General features: G+C 44.4%; 1 protein-coding gene across 2 annotated transcripts in view; it reads right to left on the bottom strand.

Annotated features, from left to right (window-relative positions):
• LOC122560847 (syntaxin-binding protein 4) overlaps nucleotides 1–9,148 on the bottom strand; it is a 136,150-nt gene extending 127,002 nt beyond the window's left edge. Inside the window, exon 1 of one of the 2 annotated variants that reach the window (XM_043712009.2) lies at nucleotides 9,100–9,148. In XM_043712009.2, the coding sequence (XP_043567944.2) occupies nucleotides 9,100–9,125 (26 nt within the window). In that variant the 5' untranslated portion in view covers nucleotides 9,126–9,148. Of the gene's footprint in view, nucleotides 1–2,871; nucleotides 2,912–9,099 lie in introns of those variants that run through there. The other variant, XM_087997664.1, reaches the window with a different exon arrangement.
• Nucleotides 9,149–12,625: the final 3,477 nt, after the last annotated feature.

Below are 12,625 nucleotides of genomic sequence, written 5' to 3'. Positions count from 1 at the left end.
GATTAACAAGCTAATGACAATACCACTAAGCCATCACTGCCAGTGATGCCATTAAGTACAGGAGCTGGGACATCATATGGCGGCTATGCAAGGCATTGGTGAGGTCATGTTTGGAATACAACGTACAGTTCTGGTTGCCCTTCTGTAGGAGAGATATTGTTTATGTAGAAAGGATGCAGAAAAAATTTACAAGGATGTTACCGAGAGTTTGAATTATAAGGATAGGCTGAATACGGTGGGACTTTTTTCCCTGGAGCGCTGGAGGCTGAGGGAGTGACCTTTTATAAATTTATAAAATCATGAGGTGTACAGATAAAGTAAACAACCAAGGTCTTTTCCTCAGGATGGGGGAGTCCAAGACTCGAGGGTATCGGTTTAAGGTGAGAGGAGAAAGATTTAAAAGGGACCTGAGGGACAATGTTTTTCACACAGAGGATGGTGTGTGTTCGGAATGAGCTGCCAGGGGATGTGGTAGAGGCTGGTACAGTTACAACATTTAAAAGGCTTCAGGATGAGTATATGAATAGGAAGGGTTTAGAGGGATATGCACCAAATGCTGGTAAATGGGACTAGATTAGTTTAGGAAGCTTGGTCAACATTGATGAGTTGGACCGAAGGGTCTGTTTCCATGCTAAATGACGTTAAGACTCAAATCGATTCAAATGCTGCCATGTTTTGCCAGGCACAGGGATACATGGACGCCGGACAATTTTGGACTTAAGGAAGACACCTCTTACCCTCACTTCTTCCTTTTCTGCACTTTAGCACTGAAGCCAGCAGGGGACAATCTGGTCATCGCTGTCCTATTCCCTCCACAGCCCTTTGTTCTCATGGTTACCAGCATCCAAGCCCTCCCCCACATCCCTCACCCCCAAACCCCATGGTTGAAATGAATCTTATTTGATTTCATAAGAATTGGTTACTCTGGTTTAAAGGGAGGGCAGACGTCAGGACAAGGGAAATGCCACTCTACGCCTCACTTATATCAGGTTTTATCCCCTCAGCAAATCAGTGCTTGACTCCCTCGGTGAGGTAACCCTCTTCTTGGAGAACCATTGTTGCTTGTCAGGTTTCCAGCTAATAGATGCTAAAGTTAGACCCACTCGGAGTATTGTAACACAAACGTTCACCTGATGAAGGAGCAGCGCTCTGAAAGCTCATGATTTCAAATAAACCTGTTGGGCTGTAAGCCAGTGTCGAGGACAAAGTGAGGACTGCTGATGCTGGAGAGTCAGAGTCGAGAGTGTGTGTTGCTGGAAAAGCACAGCTGGTCAGGCAGCATCCGAGTAGCAGGAAAATCGACGTGTCGGGCATAAGCCCCTCATCAGAAATGGCGTCATGTGACTTATGACCATGAATTAAAATGTAGTCCTTCAGCGAGATAAAAGGATGAAACAAAATTGAGCAGATCTGGTTAAGTGGAAATTTAATGTGGTACTCAAAAGGGTTTTGATAGTGTAAATAAGAAGAAACTGTTCCTATCCTCTGATCATTTTACTTATTGAATAATGATTCTCACAAGTTTGCAACTGAGAGGAAATTCTGGACCTGCTATCTATCTTTCACCTTAGTGTCATCATGTTTTGTATTAAATATACTTAAAAGTTACGGTCAAAATGCTTATTTATAGATGTTTATCTACATCAATAGTACAACCAAACCACATCCAAAGTTCCAAGCCCTTCTTCAAACAGATAAGCTTTCTGAATTATAATGTAAACAGATTTGCCACCGCTGTCTGTCTGTTTCTGAGAGATCTGAGGTTCTGTGAGATGAGGTGTTTTCAGCTGACATGTGCATCAGAGTCCCTGTCATACAGAACACAGATCAATGAGATTTACGAAGAGCTTTAACGCAAATTCAAAAGAAGTGGTGAAGTTTCTGTTAACAGGAACGAATGCAAAGTTGTTTTAACATCCAGGCTTCTGTTTAGCAACTTTGACACACCCTGTCATTCTGAAGGAAAGGGATGTTATTACTGTTCAACTTTAATGCTTTGACTGCATGAAGTCTTACTTCGAAACATAGAAAATAGGAGCAGGAGTAGGCCATTCGACCCTTTGAGACTGTGCCACTGTTCAACACGGTCATGGCTGATCATCTAACTCAGTCCCCTGTTCCTGCTTTCTCCTCATACTGTTTGATCCCTTTCGCCCTCTATCCAACTCCTTCTTGAAAATAAATAACCCCTTTCAGTTTGAGCCTGTAAATTGTTTTTGCTTTAAATGCTGATGAGGGACTTATGCCCGAAACGTCGACTCTCCTGTTCCTCGGATGCTTCCTGACCTCTGTGCTTTTCCAGCACCACACTCTCGACTTTGTTTTAATTGCTCAGTACCCAAGGCATTCTGGCTTTACAGATATTTATTTTTCAATCAACCTGTTCAGAGATGTTAAGACACACCTAGGGAGCAGGTGGGACTTGAACGTTGGCCTCCTGTCTGACGGGTAAGGACACTACCACTGCAGCATAAGGGCCCCTTTGCCATAAGTCAAGCCAACGGTGTCAAAGGATGTTGACCTTTGCGGGATGAGATATTGTGGGTTATGACCCTGTGGTTTATATCGACTGTGGAAAAGGAACCTGTTCTAAAAAAGTTCCACTCACTGAACATAGATCTAACCTGAAAAGGGGGTTGTTTTACTGTTACAACTGCTAAATGAATATTCCCAATCCCAGAGCCTCTCGAAACACTGCGTTGACATGGATTCTCTCTGCTGCCCAGATTTTCTGCAGTGTTTCTTTGTTGGATTAATGCTCTCTCAGCAAATCTTAGATCACACTTGCAGTGGAAACAAATTGTTGTTCCCAGTCGATAATCAGGGCTAGAAGTGTTGTTACCATCTATTCCACATTCCTCAAGTCCATACCTGAGTGGAAATGCTTGCACTGCAGACTGTCTTCAATAAAACTTGTACACGATTCCCCCACTGTCAGGTATAAAGCAATCAATAGTTTACACTCAAAACACATATAGGCTGCTTTTACTTGCTTAAAAATAAGTGTATTACAGTCAGCAATCAACTAATTTTTGCAGTTGGCTGTTACAAAAGGCATTTTTTTGTATAAAATGAATTTACTTTGTGATTGCCATTTAACTGCAATCCACAATTTAAAATTCTGAAGTTCACAGCCGGAAGCATATTTTAACGAGTCCTCTATTGCAAAAGCGGTTGAGCTCAACTAATTGAAGTAGCAGCTGAAACCATTCCTCTGTAAGTGGTGTGTTAGGAGCATATAAACTAGCCAACCTAGTGCAACTTAGCACTTGAACCCTACTTACAATAAAGTGCAGGTATTGAAGGTGGGGGAAAAGAGATGCTACGTAACCATGTGGTGGGATGGAGCATTAAGGAAGAAATAATGAGAGTTTGTCAGAAAGGAATGGGTTTTAATCTATGTATTAACTTTAAAAGTCAAATGGGCAAAGCTGGTCAGGATGAAGAGTTCAGAGTTTGGGTTTGTTTCTGAGAACAGTGAGCTCTGAAACAAAGCAGAGAGCAAGCTATATGTGGCTTGATATTTTGATTAATGTGATAGAATTAATGAATGATCTCAATGTGAAGAGGCCACCCCCAGGCAGCAACACCCATAATAACCCCATAAAGAGGTATAGTTAGTAAGTTTGCAGATGACACCAAACTTGGAGGTATAGTGGACAGCGAAGAAGGTTACCTCAGATTACAACAGGATCTTGATCAGATGGACTGAGGAGTGGTAGATAGTTTAATTTAGGTAATTGTGAGGTGCTTCATTTTGGGAAAGCAAATCTTAGCAGGACTTATACACTTAATGGGAAGGTCCTAGGGAGTGTTGCTGAACAAAGACCTTGGAGTGCAGGTTCACAGTTCCTTGAAAGTGGAGTCGCAGGTAGATAGGCTAGTGAAGAAGGCATTTGGTATGCTTTCCTTTATTGGTCAGAGTATTGAGTACAGGAGTTGGGAGGTCATGTTGCAGCTGTACAGGACATTGGCTAGGCCACTTTTGGAATATTGTGTGCAATTCTGGTCTCCTTCCTATCGGAAGGATGTTGTGAAACTTGAACGGATTCAGAAAAGATTTACAAGGATGTTGCTAGAGTTGGAGGATTGGAGCTATAGAGAGAGGTTGAATAGGCTAGGGCTGTTTCCCTGCACCGTCTGAGACTGAGAGGTGACCTTAGAGGTTTACAAAATTATGAGGGGCATGGTTAGGATAAATAGACAAGGTCTTTTCCCTGGGGTTGGGGAGTCCAAAACTAGAGGGCATAGGTTTAGGGTGAGAGGGGAAAAATATGAAAGAAACCAAAAGGGCAACTTTTTCTCAGAGTGGTATGTGTATGGAATAAGCTGCCAGAGGATGTGGTGGAGGCTGGTACAATTGCACCGTTTAAAAGGCATTTGGATGGGTATATGAATAGGAAGGGTTTGGAGGGATATGGGCCAGGTAATGGCAAGTGGAACTAGATTGGGTTGGGATATCTGGTCGGCATGGACGGGTTAGGCCAAAGGGTCTGTTTCCATCTCTATGACTCTCAGGAATGTTTAACTCCACTGTGAAGTAGGAGAAAGTGAGGGCTGCAGATCAGAGCTGAAAATGTGTCGCTGGAAAAGCGCAGCAGGTCAAGCAGCATCCAAGGAGCAGGAGAATCGATGTTTCGGGTATGAGCCCTTCTTCAGGAATGAGGAAAGTATGTCCAGCAGGCTAAGATAAAAGGTAGGGAGGAGGGACTTGGGGGAGGGGCGTTGGAAATGCAATAGGTGGAAGGAGGTCAAAGTGAGGGTGATAGGCCAGAGTGGGGGTGGGGCAGAGAGGTCAGAAAGAAGATTGCAGGTTAGGAAGGCGGTGCTGAGTTCGAGGGATTTGACTGAGACAAGGTGGGGGGAGGGTAAATGAGGAAACTGGAGAAATGAGTTCATCCCTTGTGGTTGGAGGGTCTCATCTTCCATCTCATCTTTCCAGCAACACATTTTCAGCTCCACTGTGAAGTAACCTGGCAAACCCTTCTGTATTAGGGGAAGTTGGTTAAATCTGTCTCGATCCGTGAAAGAATAAAACCAAACCAGAGGGGTGCATTTTGTAGGTTGGTCAATAAAAGAATTGGAAATTGCAAACAAAAAAAAAGTTTAATTGGATGGGGGCCATGCAATAGAGAAATATCTCCAATCAGTAACCTGTTACATACTTACATCAACTTCCTCTGAAGAATTGAAAAGTACAAAGTGAACAGAGAACCACAAGGCTAGCTAAAGGATTCGTATGAAACGATAATGGATTATAAAGTGTAACAGAAGTTGATGTTTAAAGGAACACCATTGGCTCAGGAAAGAGGTGATTCCAAACCCAACCATTTTGTTCTGATAGTTCCTCCACTGTTGATGTGTTTGTTGCACCTTTAAAGGCCTCCTGTGCATTACTTAATTGAGATAATTAGTTACATAATGATGGATAAAGTCACCACAGTCCCAGTGGACCATAGAACTGCTCTCTCTCACTCACACATACACTCACACATACACTCACACATACACTCACACATACACTCACACATACACTCACACATACACTCACACATACACTCACACATACACACACAATTATTAGTGAGTTGAACCCAAGGGTCACCATGTCTCAGGATAGGAAGAAGGTTGAGGAGGCAACACTTTCATGGTAATCTCACCTGGTGCAGGAATTGAACCCACACTGTTGGTGTCCCTCTTCATCCTAAACCAGCCATTCCAGCCAACCAACCCCCCCTATAATAATACAATCCTCCCCTCTCTCTATTGTATTTGAATAGCTCCCCCTTTCTCTTTTGATGATATCAGTATCAGTTCTGATGAAGGAGATAGACACTGGAAACTTGGACTGTCCGTTATCTCTCAGATTCTTATGGGTTTGCTGTAACTTCCCCCTGCCTCTGATTTTCAGCATCTGTATGAATCTGCTTTTTCATTGCAGTCAGGCGTCTGCGTAGCACAGAATCCCAGGACCAATAAATGTCAACAACATCTGATCACCAGACAGTCATTAATCTTTGACAATGTAAGTAATACATTTTCCAGACCAGATTCATTTTGCAAACAGGGCAATACTATATGAAGGGCTAATTCAATGGAACTGAAATCAGCTGGGCTAAATTGGCTACATTAACTGTAATGACAGGCTCACAGAACAACTGGTTCGAAAACTGACTGTGTGCAGTAAGATTAAATTAACCTTTCTCCTCATATCTCCTGATTCTCTGGTTGGTTCCCTGAAGATTTAGAAACACAGCAAAGTTAAAAAAAAATGTCAAAACATTTGATCTGCCAACTTAATAATACTATTGCAAAGTGAAATTTACTGTGTTTCAACTCGAAGAAAGGTGAAGTGATATTTATGGATTAATCCCCGTGATATGACAATGCTCGGACATCAAGATATCTAGGAGAAAGTGAGGATTGCAGATGCTGGAGATCAGAGCTGAAAATGTGTTGCTGGAAAAGCGCAGCAGGTCAGGCAGCATCCAAGGAGCAGGAGAATTGACGGTTTGGGCATGAGCCCTCCTTCAGGAGCCTGAAGAAGGGCTTATGCCCGAAACGTTGATTCTCCTGCTCCTTGGATGCTGCCTGACCTGCTGCGCTTTTCCAGCAACACATTTTCAGTTCATCAAGATATCTAGCAAAGTATTATTGAGAGTAACAATGTGTCTATTACATTATTGACTCCCCTGCCTTCTCAACACAGTCTATTTGTAGAAGTAACTCAATTAGACTTCATAAACTAACCATATTGCCCTGTGAACAGATACCTGAGTATTGTAGCTAGGCCAAATCTGGCAATTAACTTCAATGAAGTAAAAACAGAGTGCTGGAGAAACTCAGCAAGTCTGGCTGCATCTGAGCAGAGAGAGAGTTATAGAGTCATACAGCACGGAAACAGACCCTTCGGTCCAACTCGTCCATGCTGACCAGATACCCTAAACTGGTCCAGTCTCATTTGCCAGCATTTGGTCCATATCCCTCTAAACCCTTCCTATTCATATACCCATCCAGATGCCTTTTAAATGTTGTAATTGTACCAGCCTCCACCACTTCCTCTGGCAGCTCATTCCATACACGCACTACCCTCTGTATGAAAGAGTTACTCCTTATGCCCCTTTTAAATCTTGCTCCGCTCACCTATGCCCCTCTAGTTTTATTCTCCATACCCCAGTGGAAAGACCTTGTCTATTTACCCTGTCCATGCCCCTCATGATTTTATAAACCTCAATAAGGTCACCCCTCAGCCTCCGACACTCCAGGGAAAACAGCCCCAGCCTATTCAGCCTCTCCCTCTACACTCAAATCCTCCAACCCTGGCAACATCTTTATAAATCTTTTCTGAATCCTTTCAACTTTAACAGCATCCTTCGTCTGGCAGATGTTAACGGTTGGAGTGCTATCTTTGGAACAGTTCGAAGATTTCACCAGTATTTTCCATTTTTATTTGCCATCTCCTACATCTGCAGTATTTTATTTTTAATTCACTCCATCACATTGCTTCACTCTCACATCTTCAGAATGCTTTGCATCAATTAGGTTACTGGCTGCGTTTGTTGACTACAAAAATGTGATTCATAAAAGCAAACTGAACAGAGACAGGCACGGTGTTAGTTGCAGAGGGAGAATAGTGGAAACAGTGCACAAAGCATTCATCTATTATTCTATTGTTTTGCAAGCGGGTAGGTTAGCTCAGTTGGCTGGACAACTGATTTGCAAAGGTAAACGATGTCAACAGTGTGGGCTTAATTCCTGCAGCAGCTGAGAATATTGTAGAATCCTTACAGCCCATTCGGCCCATTGAGTCTGCACCAACCCCCTGACGAGCATCCCATCCAGATCCACCACTCTATTCCTGTAACCCTGCATTTCCCATGGCCAACTCACCTTGTCTGTACACTGTGGGTAATTTAGAATAGCCAATCTACCTAACCTTTGGACTGTGAGAGGAAACAAAAGCAGACCCAGGGAGAATGTGCAAATTTCACACAGATAGTCACCTGAGGGTGGAATTGAACCTACATCCCTGGTGCTGTGAGGCAGCAGTGCTAGCCACTGAGCCACCGTGCCACCTTCAGGTTACCACGAAGGACTCTCCTTGTCAACCTCTCCCCTCACCTAACGTGTGGTAAACCACCACCAGTCATCTGTTTCTAACAAGAGAGCAGCCCTATGGTGTGATCTGACTAGGGTAACTTTGCCTTGTTTCTCAATCTTTTCAATGTACTGTTCCTTTTAAAGGACAAGAGTCTATGTGGCCCCAGACCACAAGACATCCTTACAGAGAGGCTGAGGGTTAAAAATTAAAAAAAAATACACTTGCACCAATTTTGATGTTAATGAACTCTTGTCACCGTTAAGATGGCTGTATGACCCTTCCCTCCCCCACAGAGCACAGGCCCCCTCCTTTCCATCACCATCCTCACCCTCCCCTCCCCCACAGAGCACAGGCCCCTCCACTCCATCGTCATTCTCACCCTCCCCTCCCCCACAGAGCACAGGCCCCTCCACTCCATCGTCATTCTCACCCTCCCCTCCCCCACAGAGCACAGGCCCCTCCACTCCATCACCATCCTCACCCTCCCCTCCCCCACAGAGCACAGGCCCCTCCACTCCATCACCATCCTCACCCTCCCCTCCTCCCCCCCCCCCCCCACAGAGCACAGGCCCCTCCACTCCATCACCATCCTCACCCTCCCCTCCCCCACAGAGCACAGGCCACTCCACTCCATCACCATCCTCACCCTCCACTCCCTCAGGGAGCTCAAGTGGCTTTTGATTAAATGAACGATCAGGGAAGTATTAATTGGATGTCCACCAGATGTAATCCAATTGGCTAATCTTTCAGTACACCGTCGGGTTAAAAGTGATGATGGTAACAGTACCAAATAAACCTTTCTGCCTACATTTCGTTATGAGCAAAAGGCTTCTCTAACATTTGACCTCAAGCTGCATAAAATCTGTAGCCATTGAACATTGGATCTCTCTACACCAGCTTCGATGACGCCTGTTTGACTTATTCAGGAGCTGAATCTCACTCAAACCTAATGGAATCTACGTCATTCGCACCGTTTTGTATAAAACATTTTACTATACCTGCTACAGTTGATGTATTCCATCATTTCAGCCCATTGGACAGCAACAAAATCTCATGGAATTGCAGGATGCGCATTATAGTGCTTGACTTTGAGTTGCCATAGCTACAGTGCTCTGCATCAGGGGTTTAATCGGCAAATCTGCATTCAGAGCAGTTATCAGATTATCAGCTTTGTCCTCTGTGACCAAGCGATCACCCAGAATGCATCAGCCACTATCTTCTCAAGTGATAAGTGTACGGTCGATTCGAGGAAACCATCAAGGGAGAGATTGGCACATCCTGCATCTGTTTATCATGTACAAGGACAGCATGCTAATCATATGAATTTTATCAACGGGAAGACCTGTGACCAATCAGTGCAAGCATTGGTCCTGCTGCTAAATTTCTAAGGCGTGTAGAGTGGACGCCTAAGAAATTAGGGGCCTAACACCTGTCAAAGGAGACCTTTCCCAGAAATGTTGGTGATGTGTGAGGCAATCTCTTCCCCAGAAAGCTCACTCCAACTCTTGTTCTGTCTGAATTTTACTTGTAGGTCAGGCATAGATTTTAGAATTCATAGAATCCCTACAATGTGGTAACAGGCCCTTCAGCCTAACAAGTCCACACCGAACATCGGAAGAGTAACCAACCCAGACTCATCCCCCTATATTTGCCCCTGACTAATACACCTAACGTACATGCCCCTGAACACTATGGGCAAATTCCTATGGCACATCCACCCTGACCAGCACAGCTTTGGACTGTGGGAGGAAACCCACGCAGACACGGGGAGAATGTGCAAACTCCACACAGACAGTCGCCTGAGGCTGGAATCAAACCTGGGACCCTGACATTGTGAGGCAGCAGTGCTAACTCAATATTCACGTCCTCATTGGCGTGGGATTTGCAAAGAGGCTTTTTGGTACCTTTTTGTCCCAACTTCGAGAGAAAACTGAACTGGTTGGCCCTATATCTTCTGAGGTTTAGGGGACTTGACAGGGTGGATGTAGGAGAATCCAGAACTAGAGGCCACTACTTACAAATGAGGGGCCTCCCATTTATAACAGAGATGCGAAAACACTTATTTTGCCTCAGAGGGTTGTGAGTCTTTGTAATCCCCTTCCTCAAAAGGCAGGGGATGCAGAATTTTTAAATATCTTTAAGGCGGGGATATTCTTGGTGACAAAGAGGCTGAAAAATTATCGGGGGAAGGGATATGCCGGAATGTGGAGTTGGCGTTAAAATCAGATCAGCCACAATCTTAGTGAGTGGTAAAGCAGGCACGAAGGGCAGAATGGCCTACTCCTATTTCCTGTTTGTGTAAGAGCTGATGAGGGCAAGATCGGTGAAGATGTTTCGGCCTCTATATTTGTTTAATTTACACACGCTGAGGGTGGTGTGTGTATGGAATGAGCTGCCAGAGGAAGTGGTGGAGGCTGATACAATTACAACATTTAAAAGGCATCTGGATTTGGAGGGATATGGGCCAAGTGCTGGCAACTGGGACTAGGTTGGGTTGGGATATCTGGTCAGCAAGGATGAGTTGGACTGAAGAGTCTGTTTCCGTGCTGTACATCTCTATGACTCTAATAGATTGGTTGGTAAAGTTAGATCGCAGAGGCCAGCCAATTGGGTACAAAATTGGCTTGGCATTAGGAGACAGAGGCTGGTGGTGGAGGGGTTGCTTTTCTGACTGGAGGCCTATGACTGGAGTGCCACAAGGATCAGTGTTGGGTCCACTGTTGTTCATCATTTTCATAAATTATTTTGGATGAGAATTTAGGAGGCATGGTTTGTCCGTTTGTAGGTGACACCAACATTGGTGGTGTAGTGGAGAAAGCTATTGAAGATTACGTCAGGATCTTGATCAACCATGCCTAATGGACCAAGGAGCGGCAGATGGAGTTTAGAGTCATGGAGACAGGCCCTTTGGCTCAAACTGGTCTGTGCTGACCAAAAATGTCCATCCACACTAACCCCATTTCCCTGCACTTGGCCCATATCCTTCTAATCCTTTCCTATCCATGCATTTGCCCAATTGCCTTTTAAATATTGTTAATGTACCTGCCTCAACTACTTCCACTGGCAGCTCATTCCATATGTGTCCCACCCTCTGTGTAAAAAAGTTGCCCCTCCCTTTTATTCTTTCCCCTTTAACCTTAAACTCATGCCCTCTAGTCCTCGATTCCCCAACCCTGGGAAAAAGACTGAATGTATTCACCCTATCCATGAGTTTAAATTAAATAAATGCAAGGTGTTGGTAAGATAAACCAGGGCAGGGCTTACATAGTTAATGGTAAGGCCCTAGGGAGTGTTGTTGAACAGAGAGACCTAGGGCCCAAAGGAACGTGAGCGGCGGCATTGAGATGATGGTTAGTCTGGAGTCAGGAGCATCAACCTGCGCTATCCTTACGTAGCGTTAGTCAGCAAGGACATGATGGAAGGCAGCAGTGCTTACTCATGGATTTCCCTGTGTGGGATCTTTCAGTGTGTTCTAAAACGAACTCTGGCAGTAAGCTGTAAGTCAGTTGCTGCAGACGTTTGGAGATTTGTTGGTGAAACGTAAGGTTTCGGTTTTGTAAATAACTGCTTGCTGCAGAGTTCTGGTTCTCAGACTAATCCTGATCCACATAGCCAGCATCAGCATCCTGAAGAACGTACTATTAGTTGTGGATTCCAAATCTTTACTGTTCCCTCATGCATCTTAGTTTAAACAATCCATGTCCTCTGAGGCCACTCTTGGAATATTGCGCGCAATTCTGGTCACCCTCCTATCGGAAGGATGTCGTGAAACCTGAAAGGATTCAGAAAAGATTTACAAGGATGTTGCCAGGGTTGGAGGATTTGAGCTATAGGGAGAGGCTGAACAGGCTGGGGCTGTTTTCCCTGGAGCATCTGAGACTGAGGGGTGACCTTATAGAGGTTTATAAAATCATGAGGGGCATGGATAGGATAAATAGACAAAGTTTTTTCCCTGGGGTGGGGGAGTCCAGTACTAGAGGGCATAGGTTTAGGATGAGAGGGGAAAAATATAATAGAGACCTAAGGAGCAACCTTTTCACTCAGAGGGTGGTACGTGTATGGAATGAGCTTCCAGAGGAAGTCGTAAAAGCTGGTACAATTGCAACATTTAAAAGGCATTTGAATGGGTATATGAATAGGAAGGGTTTGGAGGGATATGGGATGGGTGCTAGCAGGTGGGACTAGATTGGGTTGGGATATCTGGTCGGCATGGACGGGTTGGACTGAAGGTAAAAACAATGACTGCAGATGCTGGAAACCAGATTCTGGATCAGTGGTGCTGGAAGAGCACAGCAATTCTGAAGGAAGGGTCTGTTTCTGTGCTGTGCTATGATGCACCTGACGTTGTGTTCCACTTTGTGTCTGCATCTAAATTGAACGCTTACTGATTGTGTAAATGAAAGAATACTGGTGGTCAACAGCGTCGATCTTAAAGTGGATCATAAACTGAAGACTGTGGCTTTGTATTGAAATGGCTGGGTTTAACTCGCCCCAGTGTATTAACAGAAAAAGATGTTTCAAATC

Source organism: Chiloscyllium plagiosum, unplaced genomic scaffold, assembly GCF_037043375.1.
Source record: "Chiloscyllium plagiosum isolate Xiang-an unplaced genomic scaffold, Cpla_swu_hap1 HiC_scaffold_20, whole genome shotgun sequence".
Taxonomy (NCBI): Eukaryota; Metazoa; Chordata; class Chondrichthyes; order Orectolobiformes; family Hemiscylliidae; genus Chiloscyllium; species Chiloscyllium plagiosum.
Note: the sequence above shows the minus strand (reverse complement) of the source record. Positions and strands in the feature narration are given on the sequence as shown.